We start from the raw sequence: 26,563 nt of genomic DNA, 5'->3' as shown, positions 1-26,563 counted from the left end.
TTCATCATTACATTTTTATATTTATGTAGCCTACACAATAATATTATTTTACACTGTAATCCTTTTGTTTTTAATATTTGGCATATTTGTGTGATGCGCATTGTGTGTAATAAGCAAAGTCAACGCGCACTGTGGACGTGCCCAGAGGCGCAGTTTCTACCAACGCGCTCTAACAAAAAAATATTGCGCCATTGACTTTAGACTTTAGACCAGGTTTGAGTTGGTCTATGGCGCAGTCTATTTTCAGCTCCTTAAAATAGCAATGCGCCGGCAATGCGCCTGAACACCCCTCTTTTTTAGACCAGCACGCCCATGGGCGCACTAACTGGCGCAAATGCATTTACTAATTTAAGGACGTGGCGCTGAACGGGAAAACGCGAACGGCGCCGGACGCAAACTAGCAAACACACTTGCGCTGCGCCTTGCGTCGCATTGCGCCGGGTGTATTATAGGGCCCCAAGTGTTTAAAAAATGAAAATAGCAACGGCTCTTGTCTCCGTGAATAGAGTAAGAAACGATGGTAACTTTAACCGCATTTAACAGTACATTATCAACATGCTAACGAAACTTTTAGAAAGACAATTTACAAATATCAGTAAAAATATCATGCTATCATGGATTATGTCGCTGTTGTTCTTGCTTACCTAGTCTGATGATTAGGCTGTGTGCAGCTCCAGACGTTAACTGGCTGCCCTTGTCTAATGCCTTTTTATAATGTTGGGAACATCATGGGCTGGCATTATGCAAATATTGGGGCGTACACCCCGACTGTTACGTAACAGTCGGTGTTATGTTGAGATTCGCCTGTTTTTCCGAGGTCGTTTAAACAAATGAGATTTATATAAGAAGGAGGAAACAATGGAGTCTGAACTCTTGTTATTCAACTATGCCAAGATAAATTCCATTTTTGAATCTAGGGCACCTTTAAGTTTAAGTTTTTTACTCATTTATTTTTCTAAATGTTTATAGTTCCTCTGATGCCCTTTCACATTGCATGTTAACAGATGTTTTAAATAAGAAAGGCTCCTAATGGTTGTTCAACCTTAAATGGCAATAGTTGAATAAATACAATTAAAGGCTTAACATGATGGTTATAGAAATGCTGCATAGTTATAAAAACCCTCAGGAGATTCCTTCAATACTGAGAAATCTCCTCAAACCATCTCCAAACATTTGAAAAAATCCCTTACAAGCAGAAAAACAGGGCATTGACATTTAAGATGCAAGGACTTTGCACTTATATTCACAAACATGTACAATGTAAGATGTGGGCATTATTTCACCGCAGTACCATTGTGTATGGATGGATAATGGATAGATTATTGAAATGCATTAGTTTAAATGGCCTCACTTTCTCTGACTCTTTTCTCTCAATCCCATTCTCCAGGACTGAAGCTTAGGTCTGTCTTTTTATTCTAGTTCACTCTCATTTCTTGTCTCCTCAAAAGATTTCTCCATGGTATGTTTCTCTGTATTTGTTTAATGTTATTATATGTTCACATCAATTTTAGTAAAAAAATATTTAATAAAAGCATAATAAAATAATTTATAAATAATACATCTATAACACATTTTACCCAATATTATTGAATACTATTTTTAGAATGTGTCATTAGCTTAGTGACATTAGTTCACATCAAACTCCATTGAAATCAATAGTGGGTCAAGTCCCCAGTGTGCTTCAGGCAAGAGTGTGGTGCATGGAGCTGCTGCCATGTAGTCCGTTCCAAATCAGTCATTTATGTGTTTCCATTTCAGTTAGGACTTGAAGGCAGTTGCCTATGCTATAGTATGTAGGCTACAGACAGCAACTCGCTTGGCTTTTGGAATAGGACTTATGTGACTTATGTGACTTCATTTAAAATATATCACCATATATATAACCTGAACCTTTAAATGAACATTTTAGCTCATTGAGCTGCAGAACCTAAACCTGAACAGAAGACCATTACCGATACTATAAGCTATTTCTTTTCTTTTTTCTTTTTTTAGCTGATTCCTGAAATACTGTGAAGTGCTTTAGTTTAGTTTTTTCTTCACATCTCTCCTCATGGACATTATTAGCAGGGGAATAATTAATATCTGATCTAAAACACTGTTCTTGTTTTGGGTTGAGGCAAGGCGAGGCGAATTTCAAAGCGTGATGCAATGCCCCTGCAACTATGACACTCTAGAAAACTTCCACCACTGAACTGCAACACTTCATCAGACAAAAACAAACAAACCAAAGATGAATTTATTTGCAGGTTTGAATGAAGAATCTTCTTTGCTTTTGGTTGCCATCTCTCGTCTCAATGATTCAGTGTCAATTCAAGTCAAAAAGCTGAGGACATTAGACTCATTAATCAGGTTTGAATTAAACATATTACAAGCCCCAGTAAAGTTTCACAGATAAATCTTGAAGAAGATCACATTTACCGTCCCAAGAAACCGTTTTGGAGGGCTGAAATGCCATGTGTCTATGCCAGGGGTGGGGAACGTTGATTCTGGAGGGCCATTGTCCTGCAGAGTTTAGCTCCAACCCTGAAAAAAAAAACACTCACCTGCCTGTAACTTTAGTAATCCTGAAGACCTTGATTAGCTTCAGGTGTGTTTAATTAGGGTTGGAGCTAAACTCTGCAGGACAATGGCCCTCCAGGATCAACGTTCCCCACCTCTGGTCTATGCAGTTGCACAGACGTGTACCAATCAGGCTTCAGGATTCGGAGGAAAAGTTTTCCCCTCATAAGTGAACTGACACAATGTGAGTGAACCATATCAAAAGGGAACCCAAGTATATCGATGCTTTGGGAAACGCAGCCCAGAACCAGCGATGCCAGATTTGCAAATGCAAATCTTTTGAATCGGTTCCATTATATGTATTGGTCAAGTAGGTTAGTGATTCAGTCTAAATGATTTGAACAACTCACTCATGGACTGAATCGTTTGGAGTGGTTTCTCACTTGGTTAAACTGTAACATATGGAAGCTTGTTTCCGCCACTGAATAAAAAATAAAAAAGGTAATTGCGACTTTTTATCTCGCAATTCTGAATTTTTCTCTCTCAGAGATATAAACTCACGATTGCATGTTAAAAATTCAGAATTGTGTTTATATCTTGCAATTCTGAGTTTATAACACTTTTTTTCTCAGAATGTGAGTTTATATCTCGCAATTCTGAGTTTATAACATGCGATTGCGAGTTATAAAGTCAGAATTATGAATTATTAAGTCAGAATTGTGAGATATAAACTTGCTAAGAAATAAGATAAAATTCTAAGAAAAAGTCTTTTTTCCTTTAGAATTGGAGTTTATATCTCACAATTCTGTGAAGGCAGAATTACGAGAAAAAAGTCTGAATTGTGTGTTTTTACCTCGCAATTGTGAGTTTATAACTCTCAGTTCTGACTTTATTTCTAGCAATTGTGCATTTATATCACAGTTCTGACACTATAATTCACAATTATGAGTTTATATCTCGCAATTCTGAGAAAAGAGTTGTGAGACAAAAAGACAGAATTACCTTTTTTTTTATATAGTGGCAGAAACAAGCTTCTATAGTAACATGATACTTTGCAAGAAAGAGAGCAAAAAGACAGCTGGATTAAGTGGATACAGTTGATGGAAACAAATTTACAATTGCATCTGATCATATGCCACTGAAGAAGTTAGTCTTTATGATGAACAAATGCATGAGAAACTTCTGAACAATTCTGTACTACAGGAAAAACATTTTCCATCAAACAGTATCAAAACACCAGCAGTGCACAATGTACAGTGTACATTTTATGGTATGTGGTAAGATTTATGTTATATATTAATGTACCATGGTGCATCCGGTAACCTCACTGTACCGTTATGGTACGCTGTTTTTAAAGGTGCTTTATGTAAGAATGACAGCTAGTGGTTGAAATGGGTACTGATTTTCCCGCCCTGGGTTGCCAGTTTGAAGACACGCAACAGGAGCGATCTTTATTGACGGTGGAAGGCAAGGAGACTTACACACTGTAAGATAATTAGTTGATTTATGGATTTATGATGAGTTGATATTGCGTTTTAATATGCTCCCATTCTTACAGATTTTTAGATAGATGTTGAGGCTTTTTAGGTCGGGTAGAATCTGTGATCTCTGACCCAGTTTGTTCGCTGGCTTCCATGGCTGCAATTCGCTGCATGCGTTTACCACAACCCGGGGTGTCGAAATACTATGTGGTAAATTGGCAACGTGCGGTCTTGCACAGACCGAAACAAAAACAGAAATTCCGACAAGGAAAGCAAATTTCAAAGTAAAATAACTGGCTGTAGCAATGGTTTTCAGAGAAACAAGTATGTGAACTGAGCATGTTTAATAAATATCTGCAAACATATTATGGTATTTTTATGCTTTAGTACAGTCAAAAACTTACATAGAGCACCTTTAACTTGTGCTTTCATTGGGTGTTTTGATGATGGTTTGTAGCTCGAAGGTATTTTACACAACAGGAGTAAAGAAGAAAATGAGTTTGATGAAATTTTGCTAATGTGACCATACTTCTACTGAGAACAGGTAGTACAGAATAAGGTGGGAGCCGTTCCCACAGTACTCATTCTTTCATTTAAAAACGGAACTGAATGCATTTTTAAAATTTGAAAAAAAAAAAAAAAAGGGAGATGCAACCATGAAAGATGTCAGTCTGCATCTGTCTGTCCTTTTATGAACACTGATGAGTCAGACAGACAAACCTGATTGCAAAATGAATTGATATGGACTGTAGGGCAGTGATAGGCTTATGTTCAATGATATGGCAATGACAAGCAACATACTGACTTTTAAAGTGATTTATAATATCTTTCTCTGCCAGAAAAAGGTTTTTGAATTATCTTCATTTGGGGGCTTTTATCAGCAAATATTGATTCTTTTTGTTTATGAATATTAAAATACTATTAATTTTATTTATTAGCATATCATCATTGTCAGGCAGAAACCTTGTGTCTCCATATTTCGTCATTTTTATTTTTTTGCCATAAATCATTGCTATTGGTCACCACCCGACAGCAATGATATAATTCATTTGATGAAACATTTTCAATTAATTGCCAGTCCTAGATTACATAAACCTTTCACACTTTTTGAATCTATTGTTTAAGATGACTTATGAAGGAAAACACAGCAAAGAGAGACAGAGCAAGCTGTGATTGACAGTGTGGGGGGTTGAGAAGGCTCAGCTGCAGTCCGGCGCTTGCAAAGACACAGGTCTCCGATGACTGACAGCCCAAGTTTCAAAACAACCTCGAGATTGTCTCTGTGTGTTTTTATACGAGCGCTCTCGTATGGTGTATCTGCAGGTCTGGATTAATACCGTTAAGATTACAGAGATGTTAAATGCATCTGTGCTCTGGATGAAAACGTGTGTATTTCTAATGGCATTGTTTCCCAACATATGTGTGGGCAGCAGGAAATGAGAACAGCTGTGTGATAGGATGGGTGTTTCTCTGCTCTTCCTGCTGTCTCTCTTCCCAACTCCTTATTCAATAACAAAACAATATTGACTGTACTGTCTGTGTTATTTCACCTCCGGATCAGCATCAGACTTGTTCCTGAGTACGCAAGAATATGTGTCAGTGTGTGCCTGATGCATGCGCAGCCATACAAGATACGCACATGTGCAGTCTGCTCTAACCTCATATTAATACAGATACAGAAAATGTGTGTTCCTGAAAATGAGTCAATCATGTCAGCAGGTAACAGGTTGAGTGTTTACTGTGTCATTATTGCTCTCTGAAATGAGCAGGGCACTGTTATTGTTACTATGTGTGTGTGTTTTACCCAGAAATGGGGGCAGAAATGCGGTCACAATGTACGGTAGATTCTGTAAATACAGAGTCATGAAAAAATTAGGAGTTATGAGGGGCCTGGTGCACTTTTGAGCCCAGAACCTTCCAGAAAGTCAACATGGCCCATGCATAATGAACGTGAGATGCTCTCTTCTTATACACTCAGAGACTGTATGGAAGGGACACACAAGCTTTGGCAAGTAGTTTGTAGACATACACAAACTCTCACAGAGACACATAGTTAGCTATATTGATAATGCATGCATTTGGTTGGGCTCTTTTATAATGGACTAATGTAAAACTAATGGATGGAGGATATATGTGTGTGTGCCATCAGGACATTAAATGTTTATGTAGCTCTGTTTCCCCTCCTCACCGCTGTTATGTGCTGAATGTGGACTGAGGTCAACCCCCAGCATCTTGTTTACTCCCTCTTTTTGTGTTTTCTGCTGATGTCCCCAAAGTCCCGTTCCCCCCATTGACTAAAACATATCTCTACTCATGCCAGCCTTCAGCAAGGGAGGTTGCTGATGTTCTAATCAGACTTCTTCACTAACTTAAGTAACTGGTCAACCAATATCACCAGCCATATACACACTATAGATATTAAGATATAGAGGTTCCCTTTCGAGGGAACATTGATGCCACATTATTGCATTGACAGCGTCTTATTCCCATTCTCAGGGAACCAGGTTATATACATAAACCTTAGACATTTACAAAAAACAAAAAAAAAAGATTTGTTCTTTATCATTCAAAAGTTTTTTTATTGTCTCTTATGCTCACCAAGGCTTCATGTATTTGATCAAAAATACAGTAAAAACAGTAATATAGGGAAATATTATTGCAATTTAAAATAATTATTTTCTTTTTAAATATATTTTAAAATGTAATTTATTCCTTTCAACAGCCATTATTTCAATATTCAGGGTCACTTGATCCTTCAGAAATCATTCTAATATGCTGATTTGGTGCTGATTAATGGGGTACTAAAGGAACCAGATTCATTACATTCCTTAACCCTTTATCTTTGTCATTTTTTGACCCTCCTTCCATCCTACCCTCATTTTCTATCGATCTCATCTTCATCCAACCATTCTATCTCCTATTCTACCTGATGTGAGGCATTGTTCCGGTAGGCCCAGTGTTAGGTGCACGCAGCAGTAAAGACAGAGGTTATTTATACAAACCCAGCAAGGAAACTTCCCTCCCACTTCATAATTCACTCACGAAGAATGGGAGGGTGGTGTTGGATTGATCGTGGCACAAAGTGAGGAATTACCTCTTGGAACAAGACTTCCCATGTCCTCTTTATCAGCAGCGGAGACAAGGCCATATCTAAGCATCATCCTGAGCCCAGCAGAGGGCTAAGAGAGGCTTAAATGCTGACAGCGACACAGATAGAGGTTTCAAGAGTCCTGTGGTGTGACAGAAATAATGGAGATGTTTCTGACACATGGAATACTTGAAGAGATTGTCTTAGATCACATTGTGCCCATATCTTCAAAGAAAATGCTCCTGTTGGAACCAAAAAGATGGGGTCTTACTGTATGATGCTGTATGAGACTTTTTATGTTCCACAATGAACTTTGAATTCTCTGCAATAAGTTCTTTAGAATCTACTGTATGTACTGGTGCTTTAAAGAACCCAGAAACATTATTTCTTCTGTAATACACTGTAATAAAAAAAAAAAAAAAAGATATGTTGGTGAATGCTAAAACTGTTTTTGTCCATGCTATAAAAGTCAGTGGGGTCCAGTTTTGTTTTGGACTACAGTAACTTCCACATGGACAGAAATTGTTAAATTGTTGCCTTCCATGTTTTGTGCTTACAAATGTAAGATGCCAAAACGTTGCTTGTTATTGCAATAATTTAGGGAATAACTTCATCATTAATCATATTTGATACAGGCTTAAAATGTAAAATTTGAGTATCAAATATGATCAAGGTCAAGGTCAAATTTAATTGCGACCTATAATGCCCTTTTTACAAGATGTAATATGAGTCTCTTGTGTCCCCAGAATGTTTCTGTGAAGTTTCAGCTCAAAATACCCCACAGGGCTGGATTTCCCGATAACGTTGTCTCTTAGCACACTGCGAAGGCTCTAAAGGTGTACCTTAAATGAAGATATACCTTTTCTAGGATGTTCCCTGAACTATACCTTACGAGGTTGCTTAAGGTATATCTTCTTCTAAAGTGCGACTTTACCAGGTGGTGTCTATGGCCGTGGTGCTGAATTGACTGATATCGATGGCTCGAGAATCAATGATTCACTCTATGCAGGGCTGCTTCACTTAATGTGAGAAAGCGGTGGTCTTTATAAAAGAATTACTTCAGAAGTAGAAATGGCATTTATCAGGACTCATTGGATCTAAAAAAAAAAAAAAAATCCGAATTGCAAACTAAATCTATATTGTAATTTATCTACATTCCGAGGGCTCTAAATTCTAGCTGAGCCCTCTTTAAGGCTACCGATATTTTAGAACATTATTTTAGAACATGTTAATTATTTGGAGACGTGTCATGAAGCTGACAGATATGTAGGTATCCCGTTTATATTGTTTTTCCTTTTTTATTCAAAATATTCACAAACTTGTTAACTATATCATGAATTTTATGATATATTCCGATTGTAAAATATGTGGAAGTGAATGTGTTTTGCCACGCGATGAGTTGGTTCAGAGCTATTGGATTTACATAGATGTAGCCAGTGAACTGGGAGAAGAATAGAGTAAACTTTATTGTTTCATACACAATGTGTATCTTATATGAACAAAACAAATGTCAAATTATATAATTGAAAGGGTTATTGTTGCATAACAATAACCCCCCCTCCCCCCTTCCAGAATAAGATAGAGCTTTAACAGCTTGTGCTTCAGTTTCTCAACAACAACAAAGCTGGAGAATCTCACACAGCCAAAGTGATGATTGTCAGTGACGGTGTTCAGTCTTAGCATGTGCCGTCATGTTAATCTTTTGTGCAAATCCAGCGTTGAATTGACCCTCATTTGTGAAGCAGTCCGGCGTAAAATGAAGGCATGGCAACAACACTCTACTACAACAACTCTTCCTCTTCTCTAAACCAGCCTAACATGACCTCACCCCCTTTGTTGCATGTTCCCGGGGACAGGGTTTATATAAATTTTGGGGTTTGTAATGTCACCAACCTTGGAAGGATGTCGTTGTAACGAATTCAGCAAATTCTTTAAAAGAAAATATCTTCCTTTGCATTGAACTTTGAGCGTCGTAACTTTGCAGACGTTTTTTTATGCTCTAACAGCAACATTACAAACTAAATAAAGTTAAAAAAAGTGAAATAATAATCAAAGACCCCTTTAAATGATTTAGAACCTTAAAAATAACATGAATACTGACCAAAATGCTGCATAACATAGGGTAGAGCATCACCCTGCAAAAAAAAGGAAAGAAAAATATATAATAATAATTAAACATAATTCAAAGCAACACTGGACAGAGAAATAAAAACTAAGAAAATACTAAAATAACCAAGTTATGAATAAGCCTGAGAGAAAAGACACTTTTTAAGAGTTGCTTTAAATGCAGATAGTGTTGGGGAACATCTTATAGAGAAAAGTAAGGTATTCCAAAGCTTTGGTGCATGTACTGAAAAAGCCCTGTCGCCTTTGGCTTTCAATCACGATTTTGGAACAGTTAGAAGCAGAATGGAGGCTCAAAAGGTCTGATATTTAAGTAGGAGCAAGTCCAAGCAAGAGTCTAAATACAAAAACTAAAGTCTTAAAATTGATTCTGAATTACACCAGCAGCCATTGACGAAGAGCTACGATAGATTAGAAATACCAGTTGTAAACACAAAAGTGAGAACTGTTTAATTCCAGCATAATGTGTTACAGTAATCAAGCCTTAGAGATTAATTTATGAATAACAGTCATCAGGCTTTTGAGGAACATTTATTTGTTTATCTCTCAATCATCATTGTTTTGCATTGCATTATATGTTATGCCCCCCACAAAAAAAAACTACATAAAACTAAGCATTTAATATCATCCTACTAAAACATATTATTGTGAGATATAGAATGACAATTGATATTTTATATGCATTTTATGTAAGCAGTCAGCTATACTTTTACAAATATCTCATTGATTTACATTATTAGAATATCTCATTATTACAATATTAGAACTTTACCTTACTGTAAATATCAGCAACTGCAGCAAATTGCATTTTAGCAAAGTTTGGACGTGTATAAAATTGAGGTGTTTTTTTTTTTCTCTCTCTCTTTGAATATGAGCATTATAAAGGTCTAAAGGTTCAATAAACTGTTCGAATTAAAAATTTCTGATTATTTCATATGTCAGGCTTTACATGGTTAAATGTTTTTCCAAAACTTTGCCCCATATAATGCCATACTGAAACTGAGATGTCAGCCGTCTCTTGTTGAATCACTGTTTTCAAGTTGATGGAGGATAGACATTTCAATAAATCGTATCTGGAAGATGATGGGAAGTTATACTGGTTGATACTGTTGTGGTGGCATCCATCCGGGAGCCCTCAAGGAAGTATGTGCCCCAAGAGCATGCAGTGTATCTGGGAGAGAGAGTGGGACAAGCCAGCCTCTCCTGAATTATGGATGGAGGGGAAGGGGGAGGTGTGGATCAGGACTCATGGGAAAAGCACAGCACACATTCAGACACACACACAGAGGCAGTGGTGTGAGGCCAAGCGTGTTGTGAGGGCGGTTGTGGGTGAGTGGAGCTGTTCGCCTGTGTCTCGTTTTGGTGCGGATGTCTTCGGGGATTACTGCTGGAGAGGGGAGAACTCGGAATCTATCAGACAACCTCCCTCTCTCGCTCTCTACCCATCCTCCACATCAATGAGACCGAGATGTGATGAGTCAGAATATTCTCTGTGGTGTATCATAATCACAGTGCATTTTTTTTTTTTTTTTATCTGCTGGATCTGTTTTCCAATCAAGTCACCGTAGCACAGATCATTTATGACACTGAGCTCAAAAATAACACAAACCCACACTGAGATATGACCAAGAGTTTTTTTAGTAGTTCGTGTCAATTTTAAATTAGGTCAGCGTTTACTTATTCTCTTGCATGCCAAACCTATATGCTGTTATGTTTTCAGTGGAACACAAAAAAAGAATTTTTAAAGAATTGTTATGTAGTTCTTGTTATATGTCAGTTCATAGTGATCATATTGAGCCTGCCAAGCTCCAAGAATGACAAAAAAGCAATAAGCATAATAAAAGTATCATAAAAGTTGTCGATACTGAAAAAAAAGAAAAAAAAAAGAAGTCAGACTCACCAGCAGGAAGACCAACTTAATTTAGGGTTTGGGTGCCCAGGCACCCCATACAGACATTTTGAGCAAAACCATATGCTTGTTCACCCTATCGACCAAGTAGATGTTATCATTTCATGTTTTCTCTAAAAAAATTTTTTTTTGAGTTCATTGATCTCTAAGATCAATGCACTTTGACAAAAATTTGAGAGATAGGGAGAAAAGAAGGAAGAGAGAGAAAGAGGGATGGAATTAAAGTTTTATGAAAGATTAATATTTCATATTCTGGGCACTGAATTCCACACTAGTGCCGTGTGTGTGTGTGTGTGTGTGTGTGTGTGTGTGTGTGTGTGTGTGTGTGTGTGTGTGTGTGTGTGTGTGTGTGTGTGTGTGTGTGTGTGTGTGTGTGTGTGTGTGTGTGTGTGTAGTATATACAATTATTTAAGTAAATGAAAACAGTGGCATATAGAATTTTGTCTAAGAAGTGCTTTTGAGTTTGGGTGCTGAGTTACGTTACAGTATAAAAGTCTGGTATTGATGTTGTTTTATTTTTAATTTTGGTATTGACTAAACTATTTTTGACATCCCTAGAACATTTCGAATTACATATTGCAAACAGTAGAATTATTTTTAAAACAGAGGGTAACAGTTGCTTGAACTGGAAACTAGCAAATGATCAGCTGGATAGAAAAGCACTACACAATCTTTTGACAAATCATTCTCTCTGGTATATATTATTATTCCAGTTTCACCTTGCCAAGTTATCCTCTGAGAGGGGCAGACAGTATATTTTTCACATCTCTATTTGAATCGATAACTAATCGTTACCTATTCATAACTCATGCTTTCATTCTAACTGTTGTCCCACCAGAGAGGGTAAAACACGGAGTCATGGGAGCTGCTTTTGCATTTTAGGCTGGGAATATGTGTATGTGTGTGTGAGAGATAGAGAAAGAAAGAGAGAGAATGTAAGTGTGGGTTGTGTTTTGGAATGGAGCGATTGTCCCCAGAGAGATAATTACTGACAAGGAAGGGCAGGGCGAGAGCTGTTCTTCTCTTTTTTTCTTTTTTTTTTTATCCTTTTTTTTAAAACCACATTCTTTTTGGAACCCTGACTGTGAGTGTCTCGCGCCAAATAAAATCTTGGATGCTTCTCACAGTCAGTCAATATTGAAGTCGAATAAGTAAAACCGCTGTTGTGGTGTTTGATAAGTTCACTGTTGCGTCGAGCTTTGACACCCTTTCTTCACTTTTACTCGCTTACACGTTTGTTGCTACGACCTCGTAAGTTCTTACGGCACACTTTATAAATAACAAGCTATTTGTAATAGTGGAAATAAAGTTTAGCTCGCTTAGCAGGCAAGATTGTGCACTTCTTGGCCTGCTGTTTGGAAAGTCACAGTGTGACCTAAAAAAAAAACTGAGTGCAATATTCCCTTTCCATAATGCTGAAGCACAATTAATGATGCTTCTGTTGCAGTTCTTTTCAGCATTTTCTCAGTTCTAAAAATATTCACCTGTTTTTTAATGGGATCTCACCTGGGGAAAGCCAGCCAGCCACTGGAGGTTCGTTCCAAAACCTACTGAACTTTTTGAGGCAGCAGACTTCTATGGCAGCATCCTAAATTAAATGAAACACCGGCAGCAACTCTATTCATCATATAACGAGTGCTCCTCACTCAAAATACACAGGAGGCTATACTTACTTTTGATTTTAATACAGGGAAGGAATGATATAATATTCTAAGATGCATAAACATATATACACACAGAAACAAACAAATTTGGGATAAAATATATTTTATATACTTATAAAAGTATAAACAATATTAATATTAAATAGAATTGATCCAAAACCACAGTAAAGACCTGTACATTGTTTTAAAAAAAACTATCTAAAATAAATGCTGTTCTTTTGAGCTTTCTATTCACCAAAACATCCTGAAAAAATGGCACTCACAATATTACCGTTTTACTGTATTTCTAATCAAAGAATTGCAGCATTGGTGAAGATAAGAGACTTTTTTCAAAAACAAAAATTCCTACCAACCCCAATTTTATTGTATAATTTAATAGAAATTAATAGTTTGGGGTAAATAATCATTATTTTATTAATGATAATAATTATTTTAAACTATTTGTATTGATTACTTTTTAGTATTTAATTAATTGTATTTATAGTCAACATTCTCTACCTTCATCCGCCATCTTATTTTTTTTTCCACTGAATTTGTCACAGTGAAGAAGCGTCATAAACAAGTTACCTACATTTTGGAAGAGGCTTTGAATCAAAAGCGCAGCTATGATGCTTTAAAAGACTCTATAGATTTCAGAACTGAGCGTGTAAGTGGCTCTACATTTTTTTTAAACCTTTCCAGGTGTTTTATAACATAGCTCTGTGGTTCCATGTTTATAAAATTAAAAGTGATGAAGTATTGTTCAGGCTTAGCTTTTTGAAGGAAATTCACCTCTCTTTCCTTCTCACAATACATTTTTCCCAGCATGCTTTCTACTGCAGAGCACTGCATTTGCTCTATAATCATACCAGAGCAGGCCAAACCTGTGTGATTTTATTTCTTCTGTGTAACACAAAAAGGAAGAGTTATACTGGTCGACCTTTTCTATACAATCAGTTCCCATGAAAACTGAGACTTTAAAGCTTCAACAAAGAAGCAAAATCATTGTATAAGTGATACATATGACAGTGAGCTCCAGAGAGCTGGTAACCACTGTGACCGGCTGTGATTCATAGTGAATTTAATAACTGGATCAGTCTAATTCCTTTTTTTTTTTTTTTTTTATTCATTGAAATGATCAGATTCAATAGGTTCTGATTGAAAAAAATGCGATTGAATGCAACAAGAGCATAATTATGTCAAAATTATCAGTGAATACAACTTAAATTTTAAACTGGGCGTCACATGAAGCTCTCATGTGACTTCTGAGGACTTATATAAATATAGTGCACAAGTTATATGAGCCAATTTTATTATACATTTATGGTGCTTTTGTGTCCTTTTTTGAAGCTTGAAAGCACCAGTCTCCATTTAGTGTAAATTCATGGATAAGAGCAACTGGTGGAAGTCTTCAGAATTTCTCCTTTTTTGTTGCACGGAAGACAGAAAGTCATATGGGTTTGGAACGACATGAGGGTGAGAAAATAATGGTTTTTATTTGAAGAAGAGAAAAGTTTGACCTTTGTTTTGCATGCAAAATCACTTCTGTCTGTCTTTTATTTACTTATGTTTTGCCTCTCTCTCTGCATAACCTTTCTGTCCACCCCTCTGTGTGTTTCACTGTCTCCCTCTGTCTTTCTCACCGTCTCCCCTCCGTCTGCTGTGCCACTTGAAACTAAACTCCTCTCTTGTCTTTTTGGCTGCGAGTGCTGGCATCCGTCCTGGAGCCTACGCACAGTGTGAATTAATGTGCCTAATTAACACGACGTTAATTATTTGTAAATTGCGTGTTTGGGTACACATTACTTGAGAGGCATATGTTGCACGACGTGTTAGCCGAAACAAGTGACTGCTTAATCCAATCTCTGGAGTGCTCGCTTCTGTAGATGGGCCAATCAGTCTGGAGTCCCCTCACAACATGCAAAAAGGAGCCACACATGCTCGTATAAAAAAGACACAGACAAACATGTGGGTTATTGTCAGAATCCTGCTGAGACTAACTTTTATTTTAAAGAGAGACTGTTTGAAGTGCTCCCTCTAAAGGTAGCAAAGGAAAATTTATGTCCCACTAGGACTATTCACCATTTCTTTCTTACAGTATCTGGCACAAATGGTTATGAATACAGCATGAAAAAATAAATAAGTGTGCAATGGTGTCAGTATGAGTGGAGAAATTAAGCTCACCCTGAAAACGCATTACAAGTAACCCCAATACATGTAATCAGATTACTTTTTTCAAGTAACAAGTAAAGTTACACATTACTTTTATATTTGCAACAATATATCTGAGTTACTTTTTCAAATAAGTAACGCAAGTTCCATTGTCCCATTTATTGACGGACATCTCTCTGGTCCCCCTGTTGAGAAAGATCGGGAGAAAAGGTTCAGAGGTGTTGTGTGTGCTGTGTAAACATGATGGTTTTTGTAGTTCTAGGCTAAATGTGAGCATCTATTCATCTTGCACAAAAACAGAGTAAGTATGAAATCACAAAATGAATAAAAATTGTGAAAAATGCCAACTTTGCAATGATTAAATATGTTACAATGTTAAAATATACTTGATGTATTTAATTTTTACTTTGTTATCCAATGTCTTTGCTGCTGACCTTTGATGATCCAGTTCAGCTATACTAAAAAGCAAAAATTACTTTAGGTAAACATCACATTGTTATGGTATGGTGGTGTAGAGATGAGGCAGATACGGATTTCCACAATAATAGTGTATTTTAATGAACACAGGCGAGGAGAAACCAACATATACAGTAACTAACATTCAAGACGGACCAGGAGTGAAGGGAGTGAGTGCAATATAAAGGGAGTGCTAACAATAGAGTCCAGGTGCAGGTGATGAGTGATGATGAGGAACTGACGAGGGAAGTGAGTGCAGGTGTGGAGAACAGGAGGATTCTGGGAAATGGAGTCCAGGGAAACAAGGGATCTGTAACAGTACCTCCCCCTCCCGGTAGGCGCGTCCTCGCGCCGTAGATGTAACAACCGGGAGGGGGGCGGGCGCCCTGGAGACCTCAAACCGGAGCAGGGGGAGGAGTAGACTGGAGTGGAGGTCTCCAGGGCAGGTCCAAAAACCATGGCGGGTCAGGTGCAGCGGGCAGCCATGGCGGGTCAGGTGCAGCGGGCAGACATGCAGCGGGCAGACATGGCGGGTCAGGTGCAGCGGGCCGCCATGGCGGGTCAGGAGCTGACGTCCTCACGCCGTCAAGCCCAGTCGGCGCAGAAGGACCGGCGGGAGATGGCGGAATCCATGGCTCCGCCGACCGAAGCGCAGCCGGGGCTCCAGAAGGCCGCAGTTGAACACAGACGACAGACAACAAAGTGAACACCAGGGGGAGTGAGGAAGCCAACTGGAGCTGAGGGACGGAGCGAAGACGGAGGAGTGCAGTCCAGAGGGGAGGGCAGGCTGACGAGGGACCAAGGTGTGAACGGGGGCAGGATGGAGACTTGTGAGGCTGGAGGACTGATGGGCAACGGTGGAGCAGAGGGAGGTTGGAGCCAGGGTGTAGGTAATCGCCCAGAGGTCCGAGGTGGAGATCTGGACGAGGGGGCTTGAGGAGGAGGTGCAGTGCATACATAAATGGATGGAGGTGGGAGAGGGAGGCAGGGAGGGAAAACAGTCTTTGGGCTGGCAGGTACAAAAACACAGTTCATAATAGGGGTAGCTGGCTCGGCGGCGGCTGAGACTGGCGCTGCTTGCTCGGCGGCGGAGACTGGAGCGGCTTGCTCGGCGGCGGAGACTGGAGCGGCTTGCTCGGCGGCGGAGACTGGAGCGGCTTGCTCGGCGGCGGAGACTGGAGCGGCTTGCTCGGCGGCGGAGACTGGAGCGGCTTGCTCGGCGGCGGAGACTGGAGCGGCTTGCTCGGCGGAGACTGGGGTTGAGGGCCATTTCGTCCCCTCAAATACAATTAAAATCCCCACAGGCACTGGAGCTGGCTCTGTGGGGACTGGAGCAGGCTCTGGAGATACTGGAGCGGGCTCTGGAGATACTGGAGCGGGCTCTGGAGATACTGGAGCGGGCTCTGGAGATACTGGAGCGGGCTCTGGAGATACTGGAGCGGGCTCTGGAGACACTGGAGCCGCTTTCTTCCTCCTCCTCCGCTTACTGGGCCCAGTAGAGGAATATGGGTCCAGCATGGGGCAGGCAGGGAGTTTGCTGGAGGGGTATGCGGAGGAAGACGGAGGTTGAATGACTGGCCCGGCCAACCGTGTTTCTGGATGGACTGGACGACAACACTTATCCTGAACCTCATCTACAAAGAATTTGGAGCCATTTAACCACAAAATTAAATTGATATATTCGCTTAAGGAGAAACAAAAAACTGGTTCATCAAAACGGATAGTGTCGTCATCCAATCCATCCAAAAACAGGGAGATCAAAACTGCTTCAGGCCAGTCAGACAAATAAGCAAGCTCAACGAACTCCTCCACATACCTCTCCAGCGAACGTCCTACCTGCAGAGAGCCCGATAAGGCGATCGCTTGCTGTCATGGTGAGAGGCGTTGGAGGAGCTGGAACCAGGGAGCTGGGGAAAGTCTCCATTTTTTTTTTCTGTGGAAATCCAACGTGTTTGGTCCGTCTTTCTGTTATGGTATGGTGGTGTAGAGATGAGGCAGATACGGATTTCCACAATAATAGTGCATTTTAATGAACACAGGCGAGGAGAAATCAACATATACAGTAACTAACATTCAAGACGGACCAGGAGTGAAGGGAGTGAGTGCAATATAAAGGGAGTGCTAACAATAGAGTCCAGGTGCAGGTGATGAGTGATGATGAGGAACTGACGAGGGAAGTGAGTGCAGGTGTGGAGAACAGGGGGATTCTGGGAAATGGAGTCCAGGGAAACAAGGGATCTGTAACACACATTTGTGTTTTAATTTTTTTTTTTCTAAAGTAAGAGGGTGCATCTGAAATCACATACTTCCCTACTATAAAGTAGGCAAAAAACAGTATGTGACAAAAGAAGAATGTCCGAATTCACAGTACTCATGAAAGAGTAGAAAATGTACCACTTCCGCTGAGATTCTGAACTGAAGTGTGCATACGATGAACACTTTACCATCGCGTCAGGCCATCCTTCTGCAATCCAGAATGGCAACATAGCTTGTTTGAGCTGCGCCCTCTACTGTACAGGCTTGAATTTACAATTCCTTTCATCTGAGGCTTATTTATTTGCCAGTTGGTGTGAATGGGCTTTTGTATGTTTTTTGTTGTTGTTGTTGTTGTTGTTGTTTTTGTTAAAGCTGCAGTCCGTAACTTTTTTTGGTTAAAAATCAAGACTTAGAATCTGTGATTCTGAAGTACAATATACACACCGATGTGGTGACTGACAGCAAACATTAGATTCATCTGCGCTGAGGAGCCGTGTCGATGCACAACCCACGTAAAGATTATAATTCCGCATATAACTGCAATTGCAGGTTTCAAACAGAGATGGCGACATAAAGGCAAAACTTACAGACTACAGCTTAAAAAAAAACAATAAATCAAGCCCAGCCCAGGTGAGAAATAGTAATGCAACAATAACATAACACATTACTTTCCATAAAAAGTAACTAAGTAACACTGTTACTTCTTTTGAGTAGTAACAAAATATTAACTTTTCCCAAGACTGGGCTTTAAGTCTTAGTCCTATTTGTAAAATATCTATATTCTCTGTATTTGTCGGAGCGGAGTTCAATCCCTGGATGATATATTGGTATTTCTAGAAATTTTCATAAAAAAATGTCAGCAGTTGAAAACAAAAAATAGGTTACCATGTATTTATAGACTGGCCGTATGATGTTAAAACACACCAAGTGGTTAAGGTTTGTTTGGTTAGCACAATCCAGTTAGTCCTGATAGCTTTCTCCAGGTATTATAAAGCTCCTTGTGTGTTCAAGCTGCCCTGGTACCACCATGCACAAACACACACGCTCATCTGTTATTTTAGTGTGTCTGTGATTTTATGCCCCATGGTTAGGCATAGGAGCCGCTATGCCACAGTGCTCTAGAACTTTAGCAGGCAGTCAGGTGTGCCTGCAGAAACAACATCTCCCTTCAGCATGACACCCCTCGCTGTCACCCTACCTGTCAGCCTTTCATTTTGCATCTTTCTCACTTTCTTCCTCTCCATCCCTCCCTGTAGTGCTTTATTTGCCAGTATTCTGTGCCATTTTTTTCATTCATGGGCATTTCATATTTATTTTCACTGTCCCTTCGAAGCGCTCTACCATTCTCTCTCTCGCACTCTCTCATTAACAGTCAGCTCTCGTCGTCGGCTCACTCTGTGTCTTAACCACTAGGGAGACCTTCATTTATACGCTCAAGCTAGGGCTCTCCCTCCATTCCTCCCTCCCCTCCCTCCTCTTCTTCCGTTTTTCTCACTCTCTCCTCTGCCAAGTATTTATGTGTTGATTTAGTCATGCCAGACTTTAGCCAATTTAAGAAACAGGCCGCGTTTGCAGCTGTTTCATTTTCTCCTTCTGCCCGTGCAGTTTTAACCGGTGGCGGCAATGCCGTCTGTCTTAAGGGAAGCTGGGTAAATGAAGTTCTCTCTCTCTTTCCCTCCACCACCCCCGTTCCGCTCCCTCAGGGCTGGTGGCACAAACATAATTTCTCTCAAAGGGGAGTTTGACTGTAAGATGGATTATTTCTGCCTGAAATCAGACGCTAAGCTGGATAAGGCTGCTCGTCCGTTCAGTTTCAATATTAAAATGATAAGTTAACACTGCAAAGCCACTCGCAAAATGTACAAGTTGTCTCTGCAGGCGTGTCTGCTACTTTCTTGGCCAAAGATGTCCAGCTAAATGTGCATTCAAATATTTTGTAAAACTTTTCAGTGCAGTGACCTTTAATATGTTTTATTGTGTGTATACACTACAATTCAAAGGGTCAGAAAGATTTTTTTAAGCAATTGGTACTTTTATAATTTAGCAATGATGCATTAAATTGATCAAAAGTGAGAGCAGAGATCCCAAAAATATTAAGCAGCACAACTATTTTTAATATTGATAATAAGAAGATTTTTTCTTGAACATCAAATCAGTTTCTTAGAATGATTTCTGAAGGATTGTGTGACACTGAAGACTAGAGTAATGATGCTGAAAAAATTCACTTTGCCATCACGGGGATAAATTACATTTTAAAATATATTTTAAAAAATGTTATTATATTGTAATAGTGTTTCACAATATTACTTTTTGATTAGTATTTTTGATCTAAAATGCAGCCTTTGTGAGCATTAGAGACGTCTTTGAACAGTAATATATAAAATATAATCTCTTATATGGAGAGAGAGAGAGAGAAAGAGAGAATATTTCATAAATTTAGTTTGTCTTACCTCATTTCTAAGTTAGTAAAGCTAGCAAGATTTAGTCAAGTTTATGATTCTTGAATTATGTTTAATTTTCTTACTCTGTTGTCATTTGTTTTGCTATTTTCTTTCTAAATTAGTGAGATATGTTAAAGTTAAAAAACTTATATGAAGATACATTCAATATATAAATCTTACAATTTTGCTTCCCAATTAAATTTATTGTTGTTTAGATGTTTGTTATTATTGAAAACCATGATTTGAAATGATTTGTTGCGGGGTGTACATTCTGGTGCAAGAACATTTTTTTAGTGAAGCAATAATATAAGCAGAGAAAAAAAATTAACCATGCAGATATTCCTGAGGCCACTCATCCGGACAAGGGCTCTGTCTTTGTTTGTTCATTGTTAAACAACAACAAAAATGTTGCATAATTATCTCCAGCTGCAGGGAAGCAGAAGTATTCCAACTCAACTTTTTGAAAGACCTCAGGCAGATTACTGCAAACACAGTTTGCAAAAACAAATGATCATACTTCATATCAGTTATGCTAATCTTCAACAGTTGTTAACTCAATTCCTAGTCTTACCATCTCGCTGGTGAAGTGTGGTCACACCATGTGTGTTAAAGTAGGATCATTTCTGTCTGCCTGTTTATTAAAGGATTAGTCCAATTTCAAATAAACTTTTCCTGATAATTTACTCACCCCATGTCATCCAAGATGTTCATGTCTTTCTTTCGACCGTCGAAAAGAAATTAAGGCCTTCTTCTTCAAAACGCTTATGCTGTATGTCCTACGCCTTCCCTATTCAACTTACGGAACGAACGCGGCGCCAGTTCCGTTTTTTTAGTAGAATAGGGAAGGCGTAGGACATACGGCATAAGTTGTACATTGTATTTTTTTTTCGAAAATGGCTGATTTCGATATATAAGACCCTTATTGCTTGTCTGGTATCGTTTAAAGCCCTTTGAAGCTGCACTGAATCTGTAATTTTTACCTTCAACCGTTTGGAGGCCATTAAAGTTTGGTTTTCATCAAAAGGTTTTCATCAAAAACCTTAATTTCTTTTCAACTGAAGAAAGAATGACATGAACATCTTGGTTGACATGGGGGTGAGTAAATTATCAGGAAAATTTTATTTAAAAGTGGACTAATCCTTTAAGTCTATTTATTAGTTTTCTTTCTGCAACAGAAAATTTTCAGTGTTGCGTGAATGCTTCATGACAGCATCATAGAGCCCAGTTTTACTTTTAAGGGGCCAACTATATTATACCTCAAGTGTCTTATGTACCTATTTAAAGCACAGACATTTTTGAAGTAGACAACCAGATACCAACCAAAATTGAGTACAAAATGACATTAACCAAAAGAAAACGGCCATGATGAATTTTGAAATCTGCACTAGGAGTCCAATCCAGGAGTCTGCCACCCCAAAACCAAACATCCCAGCTAATAGGGAACTTTGGCTAACATTCTGACAAGGTTCTCTTATGAATAAACATTCTTCCAGTATGTTAATAGGATGTGCATTCAAAGTTACCTCGTCTAATAACTTTACCACAAAAGTGTTATTTGTACATTGTTTATGGAACATTTTTACCTAAACGTTTTAGTTGGACATTCGTTTATCAATTTTTGATAGTTTAGGTTTAAAGGGATAGTTCAACCAAAAATGAAAATTTTATGTTTATCTGCTTACCCCCAGGGCATCCAAGATGTAGGTTACTTTTATTCTTCAGTAGAACACAAAAGATGATTTTTAACTCCAACCGTTGCCGTCTGTAAGCCGAATAATGGGAGTGAATGGGAACTTGGATCAATAAAAGTCGAAAAACCTTGCATAGACAAATCCAAATTAAACCCTGCAGCTCGTGACGACACATTGATGTCCTAAGACACAAAACGATCGGTTTGTGTGAGAAACCGAACAGTATTTATATCATTTTTTACCTCTAGTACACCACTATGTCCAACTGCATTCAGCACTCGCTTAGTGAGGTCTGATTGCACTCTGACAACGGCAGCGATGTCTCGCGCATATACTTCAATGAGAAAATGCTGCAAAAACAAAAATACTTAAACTATGATGTCAGATATTTGTGTACAATTTGTAGAAACTTAAAGAACTAAGAGTTTCAAGAAATGACTTGAATGTGGAGACTAACATCTTAAGTGAAAATCTGAAATGCAATGCAATGTAAATGACATCTTGTCTCTCTCCTCAGCAATCGGGCGGACCCTCATCCCTCGTTACTTCAGCACGGTATTTGAGGGTGGTGTGTCAGACCTCTACTACATCCTGAAACACTCCAAAGAGTCCTTCCACAACTCCTGCATCACTGTAGACTGCGATCAGTGCACCATGGTCACACAGCACGGCAAGCCCATGTTTACCAAGGTAAATAGGGAGAGAGAGAGTGTGTGGAAGGATAAATGACAGTTATCTGTTTCCTTCAGTTCTTACATTCCCTGTGATAAACCCTGTAAACTTCTAATAGACAAACAAATATGACAGGCTTGATCATTTACTACTTTATTCATAGCCATTATTCTGTGTGTTTACTGTTGGATGTCGTTTGGAATCCTCGTAAAATATTTCAGACTCTGCTGAGAAAGCTCTTTATAAATCTATTACTCAGTACTCACTCTGTGTGTTGTCATATACATCTGATTTTAATTCGTTTCATAGTCATGGTAAAACAAAACATAATAAAAGCAAGTTGGTGAGATTTCATTTTCATCAGTCTGAATGCACTAAAACAAGGACACAAAAGCAAGTATAACAGAATTTTATTGCATTCGAAAGGGGAGATAAAATTACAAGTTATGGTCATTTGTTAGTTGTCAACTAACTGTTTTATTGATTAAATATGCAGTGTGCGATTGATCTAAACCAGACTAACAGGGTTGATGATATCACTTGTATCATTAGGGTCACTTCCCTTTGACATTATAACTGTCTGGTGGTAGAACTTTTGTTAACCGTGTCAGACGTTGCGAGTTCTAATCCGCCCTCGTATAGGTTTTTTTCCTCATTAAAATTAAAGATGTTCATCAATGATATATCAACAGCAGAGACATGTTTGTGTGCAGTTTGTTTTGTGATTTCACCGGAAAGAATAGAGTCTCTGCAGTGGCATTAAGCAATACATTGACACGCTCATCTGTGTGAAAACTGTGCACGAGCCAAAAGAGAACATCCCGCCACTGATAACATTGGTAATGAACACTCAGCATGATTTCAAAAACAACACATTCCAGTGCCAGATCACCTCTTAACTGGATATATTAAATTTGCATTAGGTATAATATCCGTGCAGGGAGATGTTTAAGAAAAGTGGGGGGGACAATATCGACCCTGGCAAAAAGTGGTGGGGACACGTCCCACCCATCCCACACGCAAATTACGCCAATGCATTATAGTAATAAAAAATAATAAAAAGCCATAGAATTATGAATAAAGGTCATAGGTCATCGGCCCATTGTGGTTTGGGTGTAACATCACACACTGAATGGTAAATAAAATGGCTTTTAAAAATCTGTCAGCTGTAGTGGACATCATGCATCAGAGGGTTAAACCACTTATCAACAGATTTTATGTTTCCACCTTGTCCATCAAGCACTTTAGATTATTTTCACACACTGATATGGACTAATCCACTCTAATCCATACAAGAGCCCATGTACTTATTACAGACATACAGAGAAGTAGAGACCCACTAGTCTTTGAGTAAATGATTACAAAATCTCAGCTGTACTCTTGTGCTGCATATATCCACTATTAGACATTGTTTTAGTTCTGAGTCTATAAGACATATGAAGAATCCCCTAGAATTCAATATTCTAATGATTGGCTAGACCGGTTGAAATTTAAAACACATCCTGAAGCAGAGCTATGGACACTGATAGAGGGAGAGGAAAAGACAGATGCTTTCATTTTCACTTTGCTTTTACCTTTGCATGTTACAGTGTTGAGAGATGGTGCTGAACAAGGGGTGGAAAGACAGACAAAAAAAGAGTGAAACAGATTCAGAGAGCAGGAAAAGCATACAGAAGATAAAAGAAGTGGGGAGAGTGAGCAAGAGAATGTGAAAAAGTGTGGTCATGTGATGGCGCTGTGCTCTCCCGCCAGATTCTTTCTTGTTGATCCTCCAGAGACCATCTGTGCTGAGGGCATTGATTAGAGTGGCTCTAGCAGGATTACATCTTTGCCGTTGCCATGCCAACTAATCAGCTGACGCTTCCACCCCCCCAATCCCCCTTCCTCTCCCTCCCTCCCTCCTCCTCATCCTCTGGTTACCCCAGCAACAGAACATTGGGGCTATGTGCAGCGCAGCTCTAAATTCAGCAAAATTTTTCTCATCCTGTTTTTTTTCTTTTTTTTTTTTTAGTAATTGCTAATGGTTTATGGCCTCTGCATGTTTTCAACATTTTGTTGTTTTGTGTTTGTGTAAGCTCGTCTCAAGTGTTTCCATTTCGTTGGCCTTCAGTTCAGGTATACAACATAAATACCTTTTATTGGGAAATAGATTTGAAACTCTGTCATCTGGTATGAAAAGCCTAACTATTCTGACATATTATCTGAATTGACTCTATATGCTGAATAAATCTCACCTGCTTTTGAGTGATGCATTTTGAAACTCTCTGAGTTTGCATTTTTCTCTAAACTTATTTCATCATGATGAGAGAGACATCTAACACACAAGACATGTCAGCAGACTGTAGTCTTTGAAGATATCATAGATTTCTCAATGTTTGCTTTCTCAGGTGTGTACGGAAGGCAGGTTGATTCTGGAGTTCGCCTTTGATGATTTGATGAGGATCAAGACGTGGCACTTCAACATCAGACAGTATCGGGAACTTATCCCACGGAGCATTCTCGCCATGCACGTGAGTTTGATATCTAATCTCCATCCTAGGGCTCTACTATCACTTGGTTTGGTTGGAGATGCGTGTGTGCAATATATCAGCTATTTTACAAGGCTATTCGTTTTATAAAATATAGTTTTGCTGTTTTTAATCTTTGGTTTTTATCTCACATGTTACTACCATTATGATTTTTTAAATATTTTTGAAAGGCTCTCATGCTCATCAAGGTGGCATTTATTTGATCCAAAATACAGTAAAAACAGAATTTATAATAACTATTTCCTTCAGAAATCATTCTGATATGCTGATTTGGGGCTCAAGAAACATTTCTTATTATTATCCACATTGAAAACAGTTGTGCTGCTTAATAGTCATAAGAACATTGAAATATAATTGTTTTGTAACAGTGTAAACGTCAGTGGCTTATTTTACGTATGGCAAAAATTAAGAAATTATTTTTTTAAAAATAATAGACCCTTTTCACGGCTGTGTTGATGCATTTTAACGGTCATCAATCCTGTTAACGGTAAATCCTGCAAAGTTTTTATATTTTCATATTTTTAAAAATGTATGGACATTTATAACAATATACAAAAAACAACTCTGCTGTGAGGGTGTTTCTAATACAGCAGCTATGGGAGTGATGGTAAAAATGACATCTTTCTCTCGTCTGACTGCCGTTATCAATCGCTCTCTATTTTTTCCTCTTTTTGAAAGTTGTGAAAACACCATTGTGGAGTTTTTCTTTTGTTATTTGAGCAAATATATTTAATGTATTCTCTCATTCGCCACTACACCGCGTTCCAAATTATTACGCAAGAGACAAATCAGTAAGATTTCTGTACAATAAACATTCAGATTTTAGTTTTTCTAAGAAAATGTTAGTTTGTTTGTTTGTTTGTTTATTTATCGATGTCGTTTTAGATAACTGGTATCAATCTCAGACAAATAATTTGCCAGATCTATGGAAACCTTCTTAGAGGTTGTTCCACATTATTAAGCAAGTCACAGTTCTCATGCAATATGGGGAGGAAGAAAGATCTTTCTGAAGATGAAAAGCATGAAATGGTGCAATGTTGTGCAAAAGGCATGAAAACAACTAATATTGTGTGAAATTGAATGGAGATTATTGAATTATCTATATAGATTTCTGAGTGATTTAGAGCACAGCAGAACTCGGTCAGATAAAGGCTTATTAATGAAAGTTCCTTTCAAAAAAATGTATTGTATTAAAAGGGCAGCTATAAAAAAATCCAGTGTTGAGCAGCAAACAGGTATTTGAAGCTTCTGGTCTCTCTGGAGTCTCAAGAAGCTCTCCATGCAGGCTGGCAGTTGTGCGTAAAGATGCATTTCAGCCACTCCAAACCAAACCTCACAAAGAGAAACATTTACAGTGGGTTTAGAAATACATGAAGACTCATTTTAAAATAGTTTTATTCACTGACTAATGCTGTACTACAATGGATGGTCTAAACGGATGGATTTCTGGATGGTTGGTGAATGGCCACCACGTTCCAACAAGACTGCGACGTCAGCAAGGAGCTGACGGGTGATGATTTGGGCTGGAATATTGGGAAGTGAGATGGAGGGTATTAAAATGACTTTTGCAAGATATGTGGAGTTCATAATAATTAATTATCAG

At 38.6% G+C, this 26,563-nt stretch overlaps 1 protein-coding gene across 3 annotated transcripts in view; it reads left to right on the top strand.

The window, feature by feature from the left end:
* The window catches only part of ldb2a (LIM domain binding 2a), a 70,490-nt gene that overhangs the window by 18,838 nt on the left and 25,089 nt on the right, over window positions 1–26,563 (top strand). For all 3 annotated transcript variants that reach the window (XM_067381612.1, XM_067381604.1, XM_067381620.1), the window contains exons 3-4: window positions 22,278–22,450; window positions 24,820–24,942. In XM_067381612.1, coding sequence (XP_067237713.1) covers window positions 22,278–22,450; window positions 24,820–24,942 — 296 coding nt within the window. The remainder of the gene's footprint in view (window positions 1–22,277; window positions 22,451–24,819; window positions 24,943–26,563) is intronic.

Source organism: Chanodichthys erythropterus, chromosome 1 (genome assembly GCF_024489055.1).
Source record: "Chanodichthys erythropterus isolate Z2021 chromosome 1, ASM2448905v1, whole genome shotgun sequence".
In the NCBI taxonomy this organism is placed as follows: Eukaryota; Metazoa; Chordata; class Actinopteri; order Cypriniformes; family Xenocyprididae; genus Chanodichthys; species Chanodichthys erythropterus.
Note: the sequence above shows the minus strand (reverse complement) of the source record. Positions and strands in the feature narration are given on the sequence as shown.